Source organism: Nymphaea colorata, chromosome 11 (genome assembly GCF_008831285.2).
Source record: "Nymphaea colorata isolate Beijing-Zhang1983 chromosome 11, ASM883128v2, whole genome shotgun sequence".
NCBI lineage: Eukaryota > Viridiplantae > Streptophyta > Magnoliopsida > Nymphaeales > Nymphaeaceae > Nymphaea > Nymphaea colorata.
In genome coordinates, this window is record NC_045148.1 from 20,086,888 (window position 1) to 20,105,574 (window position 18,687).

The 18,687-nt window shown below is 39.7% G+C and overlaps 2 protein-coding genes across 7 annotated transcripts; one reads left to right on the forward strand and one right to left on the reverse strand.

Moving 5' to 3' along the window:
• Window positions 1-11,531: 11,531 nt before the first annotated feature.
• LOC116263926 (cysteine-rich receptor-like protein kinase 10) lies at window positions 11,532-17,514 on the forward strand. Its single transcript, XM_031643753.2, has 7 exons — window positions 11,532-13,151; window positions 13,841-13,945; window positions 14,051-14,217; window positions 14,901-15,111; window positions 15,541-15,778; window positions 16,210-16,360; window positions 17,086-17,514. Exons 1-7 carry the CDS (start codon window positions 11,696-11,698, stop codon window positions 17,380-17,382), a joined length of 2,625 nt encoding a protein of 874 aa, XP_031499613.1. The 5' UTR covers window positions 11,532-11,695; the 3' UTR covers window positions 17,383-17,514.
• LOC116263938 (uncharacterized) lies at window positions 16,368-18,687 on the reverse strand. Of its 6 annotated transcripts, none has more exons than XM_031643773.2 (4): window positions 18,499-18,687; window positions 18,317-18,377; window positions 18,120-18,232; window positions 16,368-16,752 (listed from the first exon to the last, which is right to left on the reverse strand). In XM_031643773.2, exons 1-4 carry the CDS (start codon window positions 18,575-18,577, stop codon window positions 16,715-16,717), a joined length of 291 nt encoding a protein of 96 aa, XP_031499633.1. In that variant the 5' UTR covers window positions 18,578-18,687; the 3' UTR covers window positions 16,368-16,714. The 6 variants fall into 6 exon arrangements, with proteins under 6 accessions (XP_031499633.1, XP_049936385.1, XP_049936386.1 ...); XM_050080428.1 differs by having other exon boundaries at window positions 18,037-18,232; XM_050080427.1 differs by lacking the exon at window positions 16,368-16,752 and adding an exon at window positions 17,454-17,829 and having other exon boundaries at window positions 17,887-18,232.

The following is an 18,687-nucleotide window of genomic DNA, read 5'->3' on the forward strand; positions in this document are numbered from 1 at the left end:
CACATCCATCTGCTCGATCTCTAAATCAAGACTGGCTGCCAAACTAAGAACAACTCTGATAGATGACATCTTGACCACCGGTGAGAATATCTCATCAAAATCAACTCCTTTCATCTTATTGAACCCCTTCACAACCAACCTAGCTTTGTATCTTGGGTTTGGAGAGTTTTCATCATGCCTCACTCTAAAAATCCATTTGTTTCTCACTGCCCTCTTGCCTTGGGGTAACTCTACAAGCTTGAAGGTGTGGTTGTCGTAAAGTGACTACATCTCATCTTTCATAGCTTCCATCCACTTTTCTTTGTGCACATCATGCATAACTTCTTCATAGCATTCCGGCTCACCACTGTCAGTTAAACAAAATATAGTCATGTACGAGATATCTAGTGACGGACGCCGCTCCCTCGTGGATCTCCGCTGCCGATCTACATCTGAGGAAGTACCCTCCAAATTATGATCATCATCTTCGTCATCTGAATTAGGAATATATGGCATGTCTACTTGTCATTCTCTATCATGTATCTGCTCAATAGCCTCATCTGGCACTACTTTTGGAGCATTCTGTAAGGGAATAGGCTCCACATCAACTGGTTGATAGTTGCTATGAGAGTAATCATTTCCTGTTTTGTTTTCTGAATATAATCAATATTCTTATCTTCAGCGAATACCACATTCCTGTTTCTAACAAGCTTCTTCTCAACTGGATCATACAACCTGTAACCAAATTCATCATGGCCATAACCCAAAAACACGCACTGCCTGCTTTCTGATTCCAACTTCGACCTCCCATCCTTTGGTATATGCACAAATGCTCTGCATCCAAATACACGTAAGTGCTCATAGGATACATCCTTCCCATACCAAACTCTGTTAAGAACATCACCATCCAAAGGAACATGTGCAGACAAGTTAATCACATAAACAGCAGTATGTAAAGCTTCACACAAAAAAGAATCAGATAACTTAGCTTCAGATAGGAGACATCTAACTCTCTCCATGAGTGTTTAGTTCATCCTTTCTGTCATGCCATTTAACGGAGGAGACTTAGATGGAGTCTTCTGGTACCTGATGCCATGAGATCTGCAATACTCATCAAATGGACCAATATACTCTCTCTCATTATCGCTGTGAACACACTTCAGCATCTTTCCTGATTGCCTTTCAACCAGTGCATGAAAGTCCTTAAAAACACCAAGGACTTGGTCTTTCCTCTTCAAAGAATAGACCCAATAAACATGACAAAATAAAGTGCACCACCATGTGAACTTACTTTCATAGGACCGCATACATCTGTATGAACCAACTCAAGTGCTTCTGACTTTCTGGAAAGTGGATGACTCTTGAAAGAGACTCGTGTCTGCTTCCCTGCAAAACAATAACTACATTTATCAAGTTTATCCTTCTTTACATCTAGCAGAAGATTCTTCTTGATCAAGAATTGTAGTCCCTTGTCACTCATATGTCTCAGCTTCCTGTGCCACAACTCAATAGATTTCTCATCTTGTGCCACATGTACCATGTCTCTAAAAATCGATGCCCGCATAGTATAAAGATTATTGCTGCATCTCTTGCTTCGAGCAATAATCAAGGAACCTCTGGTAAGCTTCCATTGGCCATCACCAAAAGTGTTGTGATACCTTTCTTCATCGAGTCTTCCTGCAGAGATAAGGTTCAGATGCATGTCAGGTGCATGCCTCACATCTGTCAGCTTCAATAGAGCTCCATTCGCATTCTTCAGAATGACGTCGCCTTTGCCTACAACCTGAGACACCATTACCCATTCTCAAAGTACCAAAATCACCAAAAATATATGAAGAGAAAAAATCCTTATGGAAAGTAACATGAAGAGCTGAACCACTATCAACAAGCCAACAAGTATCGTCTCTGGTAACATTAACCATGTTAGCATCACAAACAAAAAATATTTCATGTTGTGCCGCAGCTGCGACATTGTCATCTTGGTCATTTTTCTTCTCTTGTTTCTCCCCAATTTTATTCTCATTCTTCAGCTGAAAGTAATACTTTTTTATGTGTCATTTCTTTCCACAGTGGTGGCATTCCAAATTCTTATATCTCGATTTGGACTTGCTTCTGCTTTTATCTCTGCCCCTGTAACTCTTGATTTTACTCTCCCCCCTGTTCTCTGGGAAAAGAACCTCTGTCTGAGAAGAGCAAGCCTGAGATTTTCTTCTCATCTCCTCATTGAGAATACCTGACTTAATAGTCTCTAAAGAAATAACCCCATTAGCTGCAGAATTAGTAAGCAAGACTTTAAATGTCTCTCATGAATCAGGCAAAGTAGCAAACAATAATAATCCCAAAATCTCATCTTCAAATTTAACGCCCATAATGAATAACTGACTAATGACCCCCTGAAAATCATTTAGAAAATCTGACACTGAACTGCCCTCCCTGAATCTCAAATTCATCAATCTTTTCAGAAGAAATAATTTACTACTTTCTGTCTTGGAGGCATACAGATTTTTTAATTTTGCTTACAAACTACATGCATGATTTTCATCTTGAATATGGTTATAAACATTTTCATCCACAAATTGTCGAATGAAACTACAAACTTGTTCGTGTTCAAATTCTCATTCTTCATCAGACTTAGAATCGGGCTTTTCTTTGGCAAAAACTGAGAGGTGCATAGCCTTCACATATAAGAGATCTTTCATCTTATTTTTTCATAGACTATAATTAGTCCCATTTAGACTAATCATACGACTAGTACCAAAATCAATTTTGTTATCCACCATGTTGGCTCTGATACCACTTTGCAGGGATAAAATGCAGATAAGCACAAATCTACTACAAATGATTCAACAACGAAGTATAACCCAAACCGATCATGCAATAAGCAACAAATCAACGGCTAAGCAAACCAACCAAAGCAATAACAATCCCAAACTGCACAAGAGGATTTTTACGTGGAAAACCCCTCAAAACAATGAGGGTAAAAACCACGAGGTAGTACGACCCAAAACTCAATCCACTACAATCAATGATATAAGTTTTCCGATGAGGGGCTACACAAAGCCAACCCTCAAAAAATAATATCTCATCAAAACTATATGAGAAAACAAAGAAAAATATCACCGATGGAATGCCCAAAACGTGGATTGAGAGGAGATGCGTTTGGCCTCCTCATTGGAATCGAATCTTGCTCAAGCCAAGCTCGCAACCTTCTCTTCCTAGCCTTCCTCTTCTCCTTCTCTCCTTTTGTTGTGCAGCCACAAAGAGAGAGCACACCTCTCTTTTCCCCCAAAAAGAAACCCTAGAGAGAGAGAGAGAGAGAGAGAGAGAGACGTGAGAAAGATTGAGAGGGGGGCACCATCGCGTGCCCTCCTTTTTCTTCCACTCGTCACTTAAGTGACGGGCCGGATCGGGTCCACTTAAGGCTGGACCCGACCCAACACAAGGTTGGCAGCCCCTTTCACAAAAACCTCAAGGCCTTGCTCTCTCATCTGATAGTGTATGTACTTGTCTATGGCTTCTACGGCGAGAAGGTTTATGTCGGCTCCAGCCAAGTCTATGGCCAAGCCTTGTGCCGAGTCGACATCCCTGATGACGTTTGCTGGGAGTGCATTGCCCTGGCTTCTTCTAAAATCCAAGAAAGGCAATCATATGGCTCGACCACTGCTAGTTGCGCTACTCTGACCAGAACTTCACCGGCAAGGTAGATCCTTGTAGCCAACCTGACCTCGCTGGTGATGCAGAGCTCTCCTAATAATCGCTTCTTTGCCACGGGAGTCTCTGTCCTCGCGGGAGCAAAGAGCCTTTAAACGGCCCTTTAAAGGCTCTTTGAATGACAATTCAAAACTCAATTTTAATAGTGTATGGTGGTGTCAAAATTATTGATTTTTTTCAAAACTCAGTTTTGACAAAATTCAATTTTCATAAAGGGCCTCAACGCTGCATCCACCCGTGGCCTGGCCGTGGGTTTTTCATAATAAACTAGGTTTCTTCCCTCTCCTTCAGGTTTTAGTCTTATCATCCAAATACACAAGGGCGTTTTAGAACTCCCTTAAAAATCATTTTTTAATAAAACATGGTTTATTGAAAGCAAATGCGTTTGTCACAAGAGTTTGCGTGTTAGTAATTGTTATGAAAGCAGGTGTATTATGTTAAAGGTAGCTACTGCAAATTCTATTGTATAAAATGTTGAGATTTCTTCCCTTTATGCATACACAAAACGATATGCCCTAAACAGGATCATGCTCATGCTAAATTATTGAATTAAACAAAACCTTAAACTGAAACGAAAGCGTACCTGAATCCATCTGAACTGGTGCAAGGGAAGATCACAGCAGGGTCTTCCAGGGTACGTGCGGTGCGCGTGAGGCCTCTCTCAAATGGGGAAGAGAAAACCCTAGAAACCAACATTTCAAGCAACCATCTTCACGACCCCAGGGACCACTACCATTTTATATAAAGGACAATTACAGATTCAACCCCTCAAAGAGTCCGTAATTACGTACAGGTATCTATACATTTTAAAATTACCTCATACCATATAAAATAACGTAATATTCCAAAACGCAATCACTTAAGCGAATATTTACCTTAAGGCAGTCATAATGTCTGAAATTCCTTATAAACTTATGCCGGCCAACTAAATGATCTTACAATCTCCCACTTGGGCCAAGTATGTCTTTATACATTCAGACATTACATAAAACCTTAAGAGCTCATAACTGCTATCTTATTAAACGTCATTTTCACCAATCTCATCTATGATCATATCAACACAGAACCAAAGAGGTTTTTGCTATATCAAAATTAGCTAAACCTTCAATGATCACAAATGTTAACACAACCAATGACATAGATCTGATATGGATGTATAACATGAGAATTACATGTAATGTGATTACAACATGTCTATTCTCAACTGGTCCAACTTTAAAAAACCTTATGGAGATCAAAAAACACATAAATACAGAATGAAACCAAAGAACTTTAAACTTTATTCTGCATAAAACTGAATATGTGTTCATACATAAGAGCAAACAAAATACAAACTCCCATTAAACCAGCATATCATCCAATGATAACACCCCCATACAAACAACACGTTCGTGAAAGACCTTAGGTGTTAAACCCTTAGTAAGCGGATCCGCAATCATAGAGTTTGTCCCAATATGATCTAAAGACACCTGACCATTCTGTATCCTTTCTTTAACAGCCAAAAACTTTTATGTCGATGTGCTTCGACTTTGACAAACTGTGGCTATTATTAGAATATATAACTGCTGAATTATTGTCACACAATAACCTTAGTGGTCTTTCTACACCATTCACAATGCGCAGTCTCGTGACAAAATTCTGTAACCACAAAGCATAACTGGATGCCTCGTAACATGCTATGCTACTGTCTTGGCACCCAGCAAAGTCAGAATCTGAATACCCAATTATCTCCAACTGGTCTGACTTCCTGTATGTGAGCATTCTTTGTAAATACCTCAAAACTCTTTTTGGATGCTTTCCAATCATCCATACCACGATCCCCTAAGTATCTGCCTAACATTCCAACGATAAATGCAATATCCGGACGAATACAAACCTGAGCATACATAAGACTTCCCACAACAGACGAATAGGAAATCTTTTCCATTTCCTTAGATTCGATTTCACTTTTAGGGCACTGTTTGAGACTAAACTTGTCTCCTTTAGCAACTGGAGTATCTCCTGGTTTTCAATAAACCATGTTTTATTAAAAAATGATTTTTAAGGGAGTTCTAAAACTCCCTTGTGTATTTGGATGATAAGACTAAAACCTGAAGGAGAGGGAAGAAACCTAGTTTATTATGAAAAACCCGGGGCCAGGCCGCCGGCGGATGCAGCATTGAGGCCCTTTATGAAAATTGAATTTTGTCAAAACTGAGTTTTGAAAAAAATCAATAATTTTGACGCCACCATACACTATTAAAATTGAGTTTTGAATTGCCATTCAAAGAGCCTTTAAAGGGGCGTTTAGCAACAATAATAGTTTTGAATTGCCATGCATTTCCTTTGCTTCTTCAGAGGATATATGGCTCCAGAGTATGCCATGGATGGTGTGTTTTCTACAAAATCTGATGTCTACAGCTTTGGTATTTTATTGTTGGAAATCATTGGCAGCCAACTGGATATACGTTTTCATGCAACCCATCAGGGTCCTGGTCTCGTTGAACATGTAAGTCTCTCTTAATCTTCTCCAAAAATGTTCGAACAGAATAGCACTTTTCGTCATACAACTGCATACAAAGAACTGTTTCTTTCAAAAAGCAGTCTCCAGAGGTGCCGATGAGACGACGGCTATCGACTACTGATACCATAAGCACTCACAATTTTTCTGTTTCTCCATGTCTGCTACTTGCAACTTCATCCGCTGCAGTATCCCATGTGGCAATTGGATTTCATGGAGTTGTTAAGCTAAGTAGAACGCTTCCTGATCTTGTTGGCCACCTAGGAATTGAACATCCATATTATTATAGCTTCACCGCTTGACAGCTTTAATGACCATCTGTATCTATACCTCAACATGTGACCTGAACTTTGATTTGCACCTCAAAAACCTACAAATAGGACAATTGGTGCTATGGCATTGAGCATTTAAATTTTTGAAAATTTCTCCAAATTAACATAGCATTATTCTTAAGCTCTCACGTGTAAGTAGCTACAATCTACTCCCCTTCTTCAATCACACATCAGCGTATGTGAAACCTAAGGTCCGAGTGATGAGTTTGACTTCAATCATTGAAGTTATGAATTTTACAACTGGTAATATAGCCTATGACTAGTGTTTAAACTCTAAGAATACAAAAAATTGTTGTCAAGTCCTTAAATATGGGGTGCTACAAATTCTACAAAAAAAATATATACATATAACTTCAGACTATATTGGCTAGCAGGCATGGAGCTTGTGGCGTGAAGGGAAAGGGACAGAGTTCATCGACCCAGTCCTTAAAGATGGTTCTACTTCAACAAGTGGTCAAATGCTAAGGTGTTTGCATATTGCCTTTCTTTGCATTCAAGAAGATCCTGCAACCAGGCCATCCATGTCCACGGTAGTTCTCATGCTTGGGAACAATTCTTTGGACCTTCCCTTGCCCAAACAACCTGCACTTATTGCGGAAAAAATTGCAGGATCAAGCCTACCTCGTTCTTCTGTTATTTGGACTATTGCTTCTAAAAGCACGACGGAGTGAAAGCAACGAAAGTTGCAACCAGAATGTATGTGAACTTGGAAGACATTCTGCCAGCGTAGCAAATCATGCATTGGAGAAGTAAAGATATGCCTAATGGATTTTATCCGATTTGTAATACTTTGTACTTCAGATTTCTGTTCTCCAAATGGCAGAGAAACAGATCTCCCGGGGCTTAATCCACAGATCTTAATATTACCCACCATATGAAATAAGTAATGGTTTGAGCAACATCATATGCCAAATGAACCAACCTTCTTGTGCTCAAGCTCAGCTCTTATAGTAATTAACCAAGAAAAGCTCAGGCCCGTGACAATCTTAACTAATACAGATGAACTACGAAAAGGCTCATTTTCAAGAAACATGCATCTCTAATCTTAATTCCATTGACTGAAAATTTATAAATCAAAAGCCAAAGTTCGACCCTCATGTTTCATTTGTCAATTCGCTTTGCAAGTGCATGCCTTTTCCGCACCAATCCTTATGGACTACCAACTCAATATGACGGTTGGTTGATATTTTACCCTAATGGTCGCAGGTTCAAATCCTGCTGTACTCAATTTGATCCTCACGCTGCGTTTTCGGGCACTGGCTTTGAGGAAGGCAAGAAGCTGCGTCGTGTTTCCTAGATAAAATGCACCATATATGTACTTATTGTGTCCTCTCTTTAGGCACCGACTGGTTTAGCTTAATTTGTGTGAGTTCTTGCCAGACACTATTTAAATGCATCTATATAAAACTTCCCTTTTGATTAAAAAGGGGACTAATGGAAAAATCAACCAAAACCGATGAAGAATATATGATTTAAGAGGAACAAACCCGATATGTCGATCAAATTCTATAATGATTCAAAATCAGCGACTTACTGTAAAAGAATGATCTTTTTATTTCCAAATTTAAAAATCTCTGACCACATCTATCTGCAGGATTAATGGATTCGTCCTACCTCGCATAACATTAATTAAACCAGTGTTGTGAGGAAGTAAAAGAATATCAAATGATTGAAAGAAAGGCAAATGTGATCAAAGGATATACAAGTGCATATTTCATGTCAATACTTTCTATCTGGTTTTTCTTACTTAAAGGGCAATAAAAACAAATTTACAATTAAAGATTTTGAAAAAACTTCAAATTAAAGCTTATATGCTCACTTTAAAAAAAAAGAGAGAGACATGGAATCACTGGCGGATCGCTAGCCGTCATTGAAAGTTGGTTTTTACCGACTTCCAATAAGAAGTGTCAATTAAGATAGATTTTCAGCGACGTTTTTCAAATTGCATTGATGAGCATCGGTCCTCACCGATGTGTGGGACTACATGTACCGGCACGTGCTAAACAAAAACATTTACATTGAAGATGCGTGCAGAGTTTCGCACGTTTTACGGAGAAGGAGGTGAATATTTTATGGTTCATGCATTCGATAGTTGAATATATTAACTCATAAACTCAAAAATTAATAGTGCCATTGCATTCTATGTTCATTGCTAATAGAAACCCGAACTACTCAAACTCAGAAATTAATAGAGCCATTGCAAGTTATTCGAATAATTACGTTTTTCTACCTTAGCAGCTGTAGATATGAATTCATGATCTCCATTAATATTATTATAGTGACTTTCACCAACGTTTTTTAGTCGTCGGTAAAAGACTTATTCTTTGTAGTGACCATTTGCTGCTATGTATGTATTAGTGCTAGTCATTATCGTTCAGGACTTCATATGGATGCAAAAGTAAACATGTTATAAACCAAGTTAACGTATGCCAGACCACAATACATCGGTTAGTTTTGAGATGAGGAGTTGCCATTGTTAGTAGCAGGGTTAATTCACACTTAAATCATAACAGGAGAAATGATAAGCTCTATAGGCATCACGACCCGACCCTCTCCTCACCAGGCTCAGGCCAGGCCAGTGATTAATAGGTCCAAACCAAGTCACTGGAAGTTTCGGTTTCAATACAAAAAGATTAAAAAAACAAGACAACCAATCATTCAACAAGCTCTTTTAGAAGTCACTCGAGATTCCTTTCAACAAAAAATAATTATGAAACAGCCTTATAAATAGTAAAAAACTTGAAAAATGTTCAACGTTTCATGAATAAATATATGTGCCCCAGCGGTGGTGTTTGCATTGGGGTGCGAGCTGGAGCTAGCTGGCTATGAGGAACGTCGATATTGGCCAGGACGCTCAAGTTGGTTTTGGGACATTATTATCACCCATGTGGTCTGTCACTCAAGGTAGGCTGCCCAAACTCAAGAAGAGCTTGACAAGTATGTCAATGAATCCTGTAGCAAGTTGACACGTCAATTCCTCTACTAATTTTTTGAACATGGCATAAATTGTGTACTATTAAGGACATACAACAAGGCACTGACTTTGTGAAATTGGATCAAACATTAAATTTCTTGGTATCTTAGAATATACAGAGTCTCCAAATATAGTTATCTACCGCCATATGACAATGGAAGGACAGACGAAATTTTCAGAGGCCAATCAAGAACGCAACTCATGGCGAGCTGCATCCCTAACTATTGCAAATCCTTCATATTGAAACATAATGTTTTTGGTTTACATGATCTTGTGTTATAGACCTATGCAAGTTTGAAACAAGAGTCAAATTTGTAAGAAATGACATCTCATGCCTACTCTATTTGTGCCGTTAAAAAAGATATACTTTTGGCATGCTATAGTCACCACCTTTTAAATGCATGCCTACGAGAATCTTGTGACCATCTTCTTGTCTCATACGTCAACCATATGGCAAACATTGAGATTAATCTGCTATCTTAATGCAGACAACAGAATTTGCAGTAGCTACCTTTAACATAATACACCTGCTTTCATAGCAATTACTAACATGCAAACTCTTGTGACAAACCCATTTGCTTTCAATAAACCACGTTTTATTAAAAAATGATTTTTAAGGGAGTTCTAAAACGCCCTTGTGTATTTGGATGATCAGACTAAAACCTGAAGGAGAGGGAAGAAACCTAGTTTATTATGAAAAACTCGGGGCCAGGCCACCGGCGGATGCAGCGTTGAGGCCCTTTATGAAAATTGAATTTTGTCAAAACTGAGTTTTGAAAAAAATCAATAATTTTGATGCCACCATACACTATTAAAATTGAGTTTTGAATTGCCATTCAAAGAGCCTTTAAAGGGCCGTTTAGCAACAACAATAGTTTATTATTGTTTTATAAATCTACTCCACTATCTTCACAAAGTACTTTTGTACTATTATAGCATTCTATGAACCTGTCTCAAGTTGTAAAGCAAGATTGTAAAACAGTAATAAACCGTTCTTCTTTTCAAACGGCTCCTAATGATTGCCAAACTTTTTCTAATGAGCCAGGGCGCTTGCTTGGTGTTAGGTCTAACCTATCATGGCTCGACCAAGCTCAACATGCAAAAATTAAGGACTGACCTTCCCTTCTTTAACATGTCCGAATTATTCGTAGATTCCGACCTGAATCACCCAATTAAGATTGATTTAAATAAAATTGTTTAATTTAAAAAATTATACAATAATCTTAAATATTTATAGTGTACACATTGAGGAAAATAGAAGGAAATTAAGAAACCAACACACCGTGATGAGTCGGGCATTGGGTCAATGCTTGTACATAAGAACAACTCAAGCTCAGTAGTGTTCGGTGTTAGAATAATGGGGTTTTTTTTCTCCCATCAACTAAAAAGTATAGATATTTATGCTCTTCCCACATAAATTCCTTACTCCACCAATTATTCCAAAAGGCTATCTACAAAGAAATTTTGGAGTATTGGACTTATGACGCGCACATGTATTAGGTGGGAAAGGGGACAACAACTTATTTCCAGCCTTGGGCGTTGGTAGAATGCATTAATGTAATAGCCAACACATTGAGTGATATAAACCTCATATTTTTAATTTGTCTGATATAGAACATACTTTGGCTAGCAATATTAAAAAGGAGATCCAAGTTGATGCTATTTTGAAAGATGTAAAACATTTTGTGCATATATTACTTAATTTTAGGAAGTTGTTTTGTAATGATCAACGAGAAATTCTCACTTCTTAAGAAAAAGAAGACAGCATCTTTGTTAGAAGTCGGCAAACATTTTGTGCCCTTGTTGGTAATTAAATTGAGGCTAAAAATATAAATGTGAATTCCAAGTTTGAGACTATGAGCATATTAGAGGAGTCCTAATTCTGAAACGAAGGTTTCCGTAAGTTACACACTGACTTGGTCGTCAGAAAATGACAACACGAGATTAATTAATTAATTTCTTGACCGAGTCCTTTGATTTTCGAAATTAATTCCTGTGTTCAGATGCGACGTACATGGAGTCTTGGTGTCCGGCGCCATGGTCATCACCAAGTCGAGCAGAGAATATGTAAGAAGGGAGGAAGAAACAGCCGCCTCAAATTCCCTTGTGTATACTGCATGCCAGCTCAGTTCCTCCTCTTCCTTTGTTTCCCAATTCTACGCACAAGAATTCTAGCATCGTTTGCACAGTGGTGGGGAAATGTGGAGAAGAAGCTCCACCCTCATTGTCTTAATTGCCCTTCTCCTTCCTTTGCGGTTCGTCAACATGGCTGACAACCCCTACTGGCGTTGCATCGGCAACTCAAGCTACGAGGCGAACAGCACCTTCAGCCATAACCTGCAGCGTGCGCTGGCCACTATGGTGGCCAACGCTTCCGTCACTGGCTTTTACAATGGCACCGTGGGCAAGAGCCCTGACCAAGCCACTGCTATCGGCGGTTGTCGAGGTGACCTCGACGGCGAAGCTTGCCAGGTCTGTCTCTCTGACGCTGCCTCACAGGTCGCCTTGCGGTGCCCCAGAATCAGATCGGCCTTTATTGTCTTCCAAGCCTGCATCGTGGCCGCCGTTGCCGATACCACCGTACCTCCAGCTTATAGAGTTTTGTCCCTCCCGGGCTTTCAAACCGTCCCTGACCCCCAAAGATTCAATGCCATGCTCACCCTCTTCTTCTACAAGCTGATTGCCTCCGCCACCACCAACCCCTCGGGCCGTTTGTTCTGGGGCGACAAGTTCAAGTACACTCAAAACATTACTATCTACGGCATGGCGCTCTGCATTCAGTCCCTGTCCCAAAAGCGCTGCAGATCTTGCTTATACATAGCCTTCGGCCAAATGCTCAGGGATGCTGGGGGTACAAATGGCGGTGTAGTTTATCATAACGTCGAATGCCTTCTAAGATTCGCAGTCTTTCCCTTTTTCACTCCCCTACCCCATGAGATTTATCTTAGCAGCGCCATTTCTGTCTCAGCTAATTGCTCCCCACCAGCATCCAGCAACAAGGTTGGCAGCCCCTTTCACAGAAACCTCAAGGCTTTGCTCTCTCATCTGATAGTGTATGTACCTGTCTCTGGCTTATACGACGAGAACGTTGGTGTCGGCTCCAGCCAAGTCTATGGCCAAGCCTTGTGCCGAGGCGACATCCCTGATGACGTTTGCTGGGAGTGCATTGCCCTGGCTTCTTCTAAAATCCAAGAATTATGCCCCAATAGTAGAAGGGCAATCATATGGCTCGACCACTGCCAGTTGCGCTACTCTGACGAGAACTTCCCCGGTAAGGTAGACGTCTATGACAGGGCATGCCAACCAGCAGCAGACAATGCATCAAATCTTCCGAACTTCTATCAGAGTTTGAGAATCCTTGTAGCCAACCTGACCTCGCTGGTGACGCAGAGCTCTCCTAATAATCGCTTCTTTGCTACGGGAGTCTCTGTCCTTGCAGGAGCAAAGAGGATCTACGCTCTGGTGCAGTGCGTGAAAGATATACCTGCGGGCCAATGTGGGTGGTGCTTGCAAAATGCCAGCTCCGATATTGCAGCATGCTTTAATGGAAAGCAAAGCGGTCGCATCCTCAGGGGAAGCTGCAACTTGGCTTTTGGAGTGCGGCCTTTCTTCTACGGCTATCCTACTGTGATATCACTTCCGGAGCCCAGTCACGGTGAGTCCACTCTGTCAAATCATATGCTTAAACAGATCTAAAATCCCAAACCACATGCATGTTTTCGTGAAACAATCGCCATTTTTAAATTGGAGCATTTGGGGTGTTCGTATTTAAATAATTAAATATAAATGAAACTTGGGGATGACCAAATCTGCCCTCATCTGCTGCCACAAGCGCAAGTTTGGTAATTCTAATTAGTTGTTCATCCAACACCTGGATGAATGTCTGTTTGGTAAAGTGGAACTCTGTCCTTTGTGTCGTTGAAGGAACTAACTTTTTGCTGATGAATTTGGAATACCTCTACTTCATTATGGAACCAGGGTGTCAGGTCTGTCTGGTTTATTAGCTTATCAGATTGTATTTTTCTGCTTCTTCATGTTCATTTTGTCCTTTATTACTTGATGGTAAGGACCTCCTACTGTTGTCCGCTTTCTTTTGCTCTCTTCTACTGAATTTCTCCGGTTGGCTGACAATACCTTGTTCTACTTTCTCGAAAAAGAAAAAACGATCATATCCAACATAGAAGCTGCTGCTAGATGCTCCTATCCCTTATGGGGACCTTTTCTTTCTACAGATTTTTGGACAACAATTGTATGTTGTAGTTACGTCTAGTCCTCATTGGACATCCAACAATTTGTAAACAACCACGACGTATCAAAAACATAACAATTATCCGTTCAAAACAGGGCGTAAGCATTGGTGGATATACGTTGTCATCTCCTTCGTTGGTGTGCTACTGCTAACAACAGCGTGTACGTTCTGCTTAGTTCGGAGACGAAAGCAGAATCCAGGTAAAGTTCATGTGCCTTTCAAAGGCTGTATAAGCCATCGATCTCACTAAAAAAAAAAAAAAAAAAATCATATCTTTGATCTCCTATATTTTCATGTGGTCTTAGAGAATCTAAAACAGAAAGAAGCAACTCCAATCGATTCGGAAAGTGCAAAAGAGAATGAGGCAATCTATAATTTACCGCAATTCAGCCTGAGGACAGTTGAAGGTGCTACAGATAGATTTTCAAAATCAAATAAGCTTGGAGAAGGTGGTTATGGTCCTGTCTACAAGGTAATTGGAGTAATTATTTTTTGTTAATAAGTCAAAACAACTATAAAGTTGATCCCTGTGATTTATTTGTAACAATATGGTCGATTTCTGACTGAACTGAAATGTTGTTCTCTTCTTTGATATACTAGGGGCAGCTTGATCCCTATATATAGTTGTTCAAGTAACACCCATTAAATTTGAGCTCTATAGTTAACCAGTTGTAAGAAACCGTGTGACCTGGACGATGTATGAAGAATAAAATGGTAAATAAGTTTTTAAAAATTAAGGGGAAAAATTGGGAAAAAATTTGATCCCTGTATTGAATTTTCTCTACATTGAGGAGCGCATGTTTAGTGCTATGTCACATAGGTTCATGGTGCACATGCAGGAAAGGGTACACATTCACACATACATATATACGTATCATTGTCTACAAATAATAAAACTATCAATTCAAAAAGGTAGAAAACAATTTGTTTGTTGCTGCACTCGCACCAAAGTCATGCCTACTTTGGTGAGAGGACATTTTTGAAGAGTCTCTGTTGCTCAGGATTGAAGATTATTTTCTTTTTTAGAATAACAATTAGATAAAAACGACTTCGGTGCGTTTATCTTTCTAAACTGACCATGTCACTCAGTTTTGAAGATTATTCACTCTTATTAGAATCACAAATGGATAAGAATTGGTGACGCTTTCCTTCCAGGGGAAGCTTCCTGATGGACAGGAAATAGCAGTGAAGAGGCTGTCTGGTCGCACTGGGCAAGGCTTAAAGGAGTTCAGGAATGAAGTTGAGTTGATAGCCAAACTTCAACACACAAACCTGGTTAGGCTTATTGGTTGCTGCTTGGAAAATGAGGAGATGATACTCATATATGAATACATGCCCAACAAAAGCCTTGATTTCTTCCTTGAAGGTTAGTATATTTCTTTCACATTGTTACACGCATACATAAATACCCCTGCGGGGGTGGATTTCTTGCTGAAAGGAAGCGCAAAGAGGTCCGCAATAGTGGAAAATACAGGTCCTTTCTGCATGTCAAGAAGATATCAGCATCTGTTAAGCCTTAAAGCTGCCTCCCCGAAGCATGAGTTTATGTGCTTTCGGAAATAGTTTCAAGTTTTCCCTCATGTATTACAAACTTAATTTCATGTAAATGGCAGTACAAGAACATTTTCCCCTAAAACATGTGAAAAAGGTATGAAACGCTTAGAAACTGCTTGAGCCCAAGATAAAATGTACTCTAATATTTTGAAAATTCAAATTTTATTGGAGGGTATGGGATACATGTGATATATCTTCTTAAGAGTCAAATTAAAGTTATTAAACAATTTACAATGTGCAGGTCCAGAAACCCGTGCTTCATTTGATTGGGAGAAGAGGTTCAATATTATCATAGGAATTGCAAGGGGGATGCTTTATCTTCACCAAGATTCTCGACTCAATATCATTCATCGGGATCTCAAAGCTAGCAACGTGCTGCTAGACAAGCAACTGAATCCTAAGATTTCTGATTTCGGGTTGGCAAGGATTTTCAGTGGAGTTCAGGGCCAGGCAACCACCAGTATCATTGTTGGTACTTTGTAAGTACAACGACAACATAAACACTGATTGCTGATCAACAAGTCTTTACAATCACCATGTGTCTTCATGGCAAATTTTCACAATACCATAGTGTTCTGGGCTTGCTCCATCTAAAAGAGCGAAACATTGTAATCTATTTTACTCATGAACTAGTTGCAAGAAAATATCCGCAAAAAGTGGATCACTGTTTTACGTTTATGACCAAGAAACTTGCAAAATTTAAATTTGGTAATCATAAGTAGTGCAAAAATAAAAGGGCAAAAATGCAAGTCCAAAATTGTTTTCTTACTGTTCGTGAACAATGAAGGTGAACTGCATAATTATCTGACTTTTCGTTTAGTCGGTGTTGTGACCTGAAAGGCAATTCTGTAAAGCGACTGCCTTCTTAAATTATAAGCATCAACTAATTCCTTTCCTTTGCTTCTTTCAGAGGATATATGGCTCCAGAGTATGCCATGGAAGGTGTGTTTTCTACAAAATCTGATGTCTACAGCTTTGGTATTTTATTGTTGGAAATCATCGGCGGCCAACTGGATATACGTTTTCATGCAAGCCATCAGGGTGCTGGTCTCGTTGAACATGTAAGTCTCTCTTAATCTTCTCCAAAAAAGTTCACACAGAATAGCAGTTTTTCATCATACAACTGCATACAAAGAACTCTTCTGTCTTTCAAAAAGCAGTCTACAGAGGTGCCCATGAGAAGATGGCTATTTACTACTGATACCATAACCACTCGCAAAGTTTTTCTGTTTCTCCATGTCTTCTACTTGCATTTTGCAACTTCATTTGCTGCAGTATCCCGTGCGGCAATTGGATTTCATAGAGTTATTAAGCTAACTAGAACGCCTTCCTGGTATTGTTGGCCACCTAGGAATTGAACATCCACATTATAGTTTCACCGCTTGACAGCTTTAAGAACCATCTGTATCTATACCTCAACATGTGACCTGAACTTCGATTTGCACCTCAAAACCTGCAAATAGGACAATTGGTGCTATGGCATTGAGCATTTAACTTTTTGAAAATTTCTCCAAATCAACATAGCATTATTATTAAGCTCTCACATATAAGTAGCTACAATCTACTCCCCTTCAACCACACATCAGCGCATTTGAAACCTAAGGTCCGAGTGATGAGCTTGACTTCAATCATAGAAGTTATGAATTTTAGAACTGTTAGTATAGCCTATGACTAGTGTTTGAACTCCTAAGGATACAAAAATTGTTCTGAAGTCCTTAAATATGGGGTGCTACAAATTCTACAACAAAAATATATACATATAACTTCAAATTATATTGGCTAGCAGGCATGGAGCTTGTGGCATGAAGGGAAAGGGACAGAGTTCATCGACCCAGTCCTTAAAGATGGTTCTACTTCAACAAGTGATCAAATGCTAAGGTGTTTGCATATTGCCTTTCTTTGCATTCAAGAAGATCCTGCAACCAGGCCACCCATGTCCACGGTAGTTCTCATGCTTGGGAACAATTCTTTGGACCTTCCCCTGCCCAAACAACCTGCACTTATTGGGGAAAAAATTGCAGGATCAAGCCTACCTCGTTCTTCTGTTATTTGGTCTATTGCTTCTAAAAGCACGACAGAGTGAAAGGAACGAAAGTTGCACCCAGAATTATTGTGAACATGGAAGACATTCTGTCAACGTACGGAAAACATGCATTGGAGAAGTAAACATATACCTAATGGATTTTATCCGATTTGTAGTACATCCTACTTCTTATTTCAGGTCTCCAACTGGAAGAGAAACAGATCTCCCTTGGGTTAATCCACAGATCTTAATACTCCCAACCATATGAAACAAGTGATGGTTTGAGCAACATCATATGCCAAACGAACCAACCTTGTTCTGCTCAAGCTCAGATCTTATGGTAATTAGCCAAGAAAAGCACAAGCCCGTGACAATCTTAACTAGTACAGATGGACTACGAAAAGGCTCATTTTCCAGAAACATGCATCTCTAAGCTTAATTCCAGAGACTGAAAGTTTATAAATCAAAAGCCAAAGTTTAGTGTCTGTCTGGATGATACTTCAGAACCTGGTTTTGGAGGCGAATCCTGGTTTTGTGTCCAAAGCCAAGTTTTGTCTCCAAAACCAAGTTTTGTGATAGTTTGGATTGCGAAAAGTCACTGATCACCGTTTGGTGATTCAGCAAACGTTCCAGGTTTTTCATGAAAGTTAACAGAAAATGAAAGAAAGAAAGGTTGAACACGAAGGCTTTGCTTGGGGAGGAGAATATGAATGCCTTCAACCATGGCAGCATGCCGCGTCCAAAATCTCCAAACAAAGGCGAAATTCTTGACATGGGGAGGAGAATCCGCAACAGACCTATGTCGGCCACGGCTGTCCTGGATGAGGTAGCGAACCCTGCCGATGATCGGAATCCTGTAGGATGAAGGGGGAGGCCGGCTCTAACGAAAAGACCCTTCTGGAGCGATCCCCTTCAAAAGATATTCAGGTCAAAATAAATAAACGCATCCCAATGCAGCAGAGGAACCCGAGGGTTCAAATCCAGAAAGACTTACAAGAAGGGGAAAATGTCGTGTTCCTTGGTATCTGAATGTAGCATTAACGACGAGGCCGGCTCTGTTGAGGTTTATATTATTAGTTTCTTTTTTATTTTATTTTTCCTTAATTAAGCTTTTTAAATTTACTGCACCGAGAAAAAAGGAAGGAAAGGAGAATTAGCGGACCAGAGGCGACATACCTGATCTCTGGAACCTCACCGACCGTGAGGTAGAACCCGGACGCCGCCATTGCCGCGGTCGCCGGAAAATCCCCCACATTGTCCATATCTATCGACACAGATTGTTCATCCACATTTTTTCTCCTCCGTTCCAATATTCAAGTAATTATGGATGTTGTAAATCTTGTTGTTTGTAAATATGCAATTGAC

Coding starts and splice junctions, on each gene's coding strand:
- LOC116263926 (XM_031643753.2), top strand. CDS start 11,696: ATGTGGAGAAGAAGCTCCACCCTCATTGTCTTAATTGCCCTTCTCCTT. Junction 15,779..16,209: donor AGTATCATTGTTGGTACTTT/GTAAGTACAACG, acceptor TGCTTCTTTCAG/AGGATATATGGCTCCAGAGT. Junction 16,361..17,085: donor GTGCTGGTCTCGTTGAACAT/GTAAGTCTCTCT, acceptor ATTGGCTAGCAG/GCATGGAGCTTGTGGCATGA.
- LOC116263938 (XM_031643771.2), bottom strand. CDS start 18,577: ATGTGGGGGATTTTCCGGCGACCGCGGCAATGGCGGCGTCCGGGTTCT. Junction 18,378..18,498: donor GGTGAGGTTCCAGAGATCAG/GTATGTCGCCTC, acceptor AAACCTCAACAG/AGCCGGCCTCGTCGTTAATG. Junction 18,233..18,316: donor CACGACATTTTCCCCTTCTT/GTAAGTCTTTCT, acceptor TATCTTTTGAAG/GGGATCGCTCCAGAAGGGTC.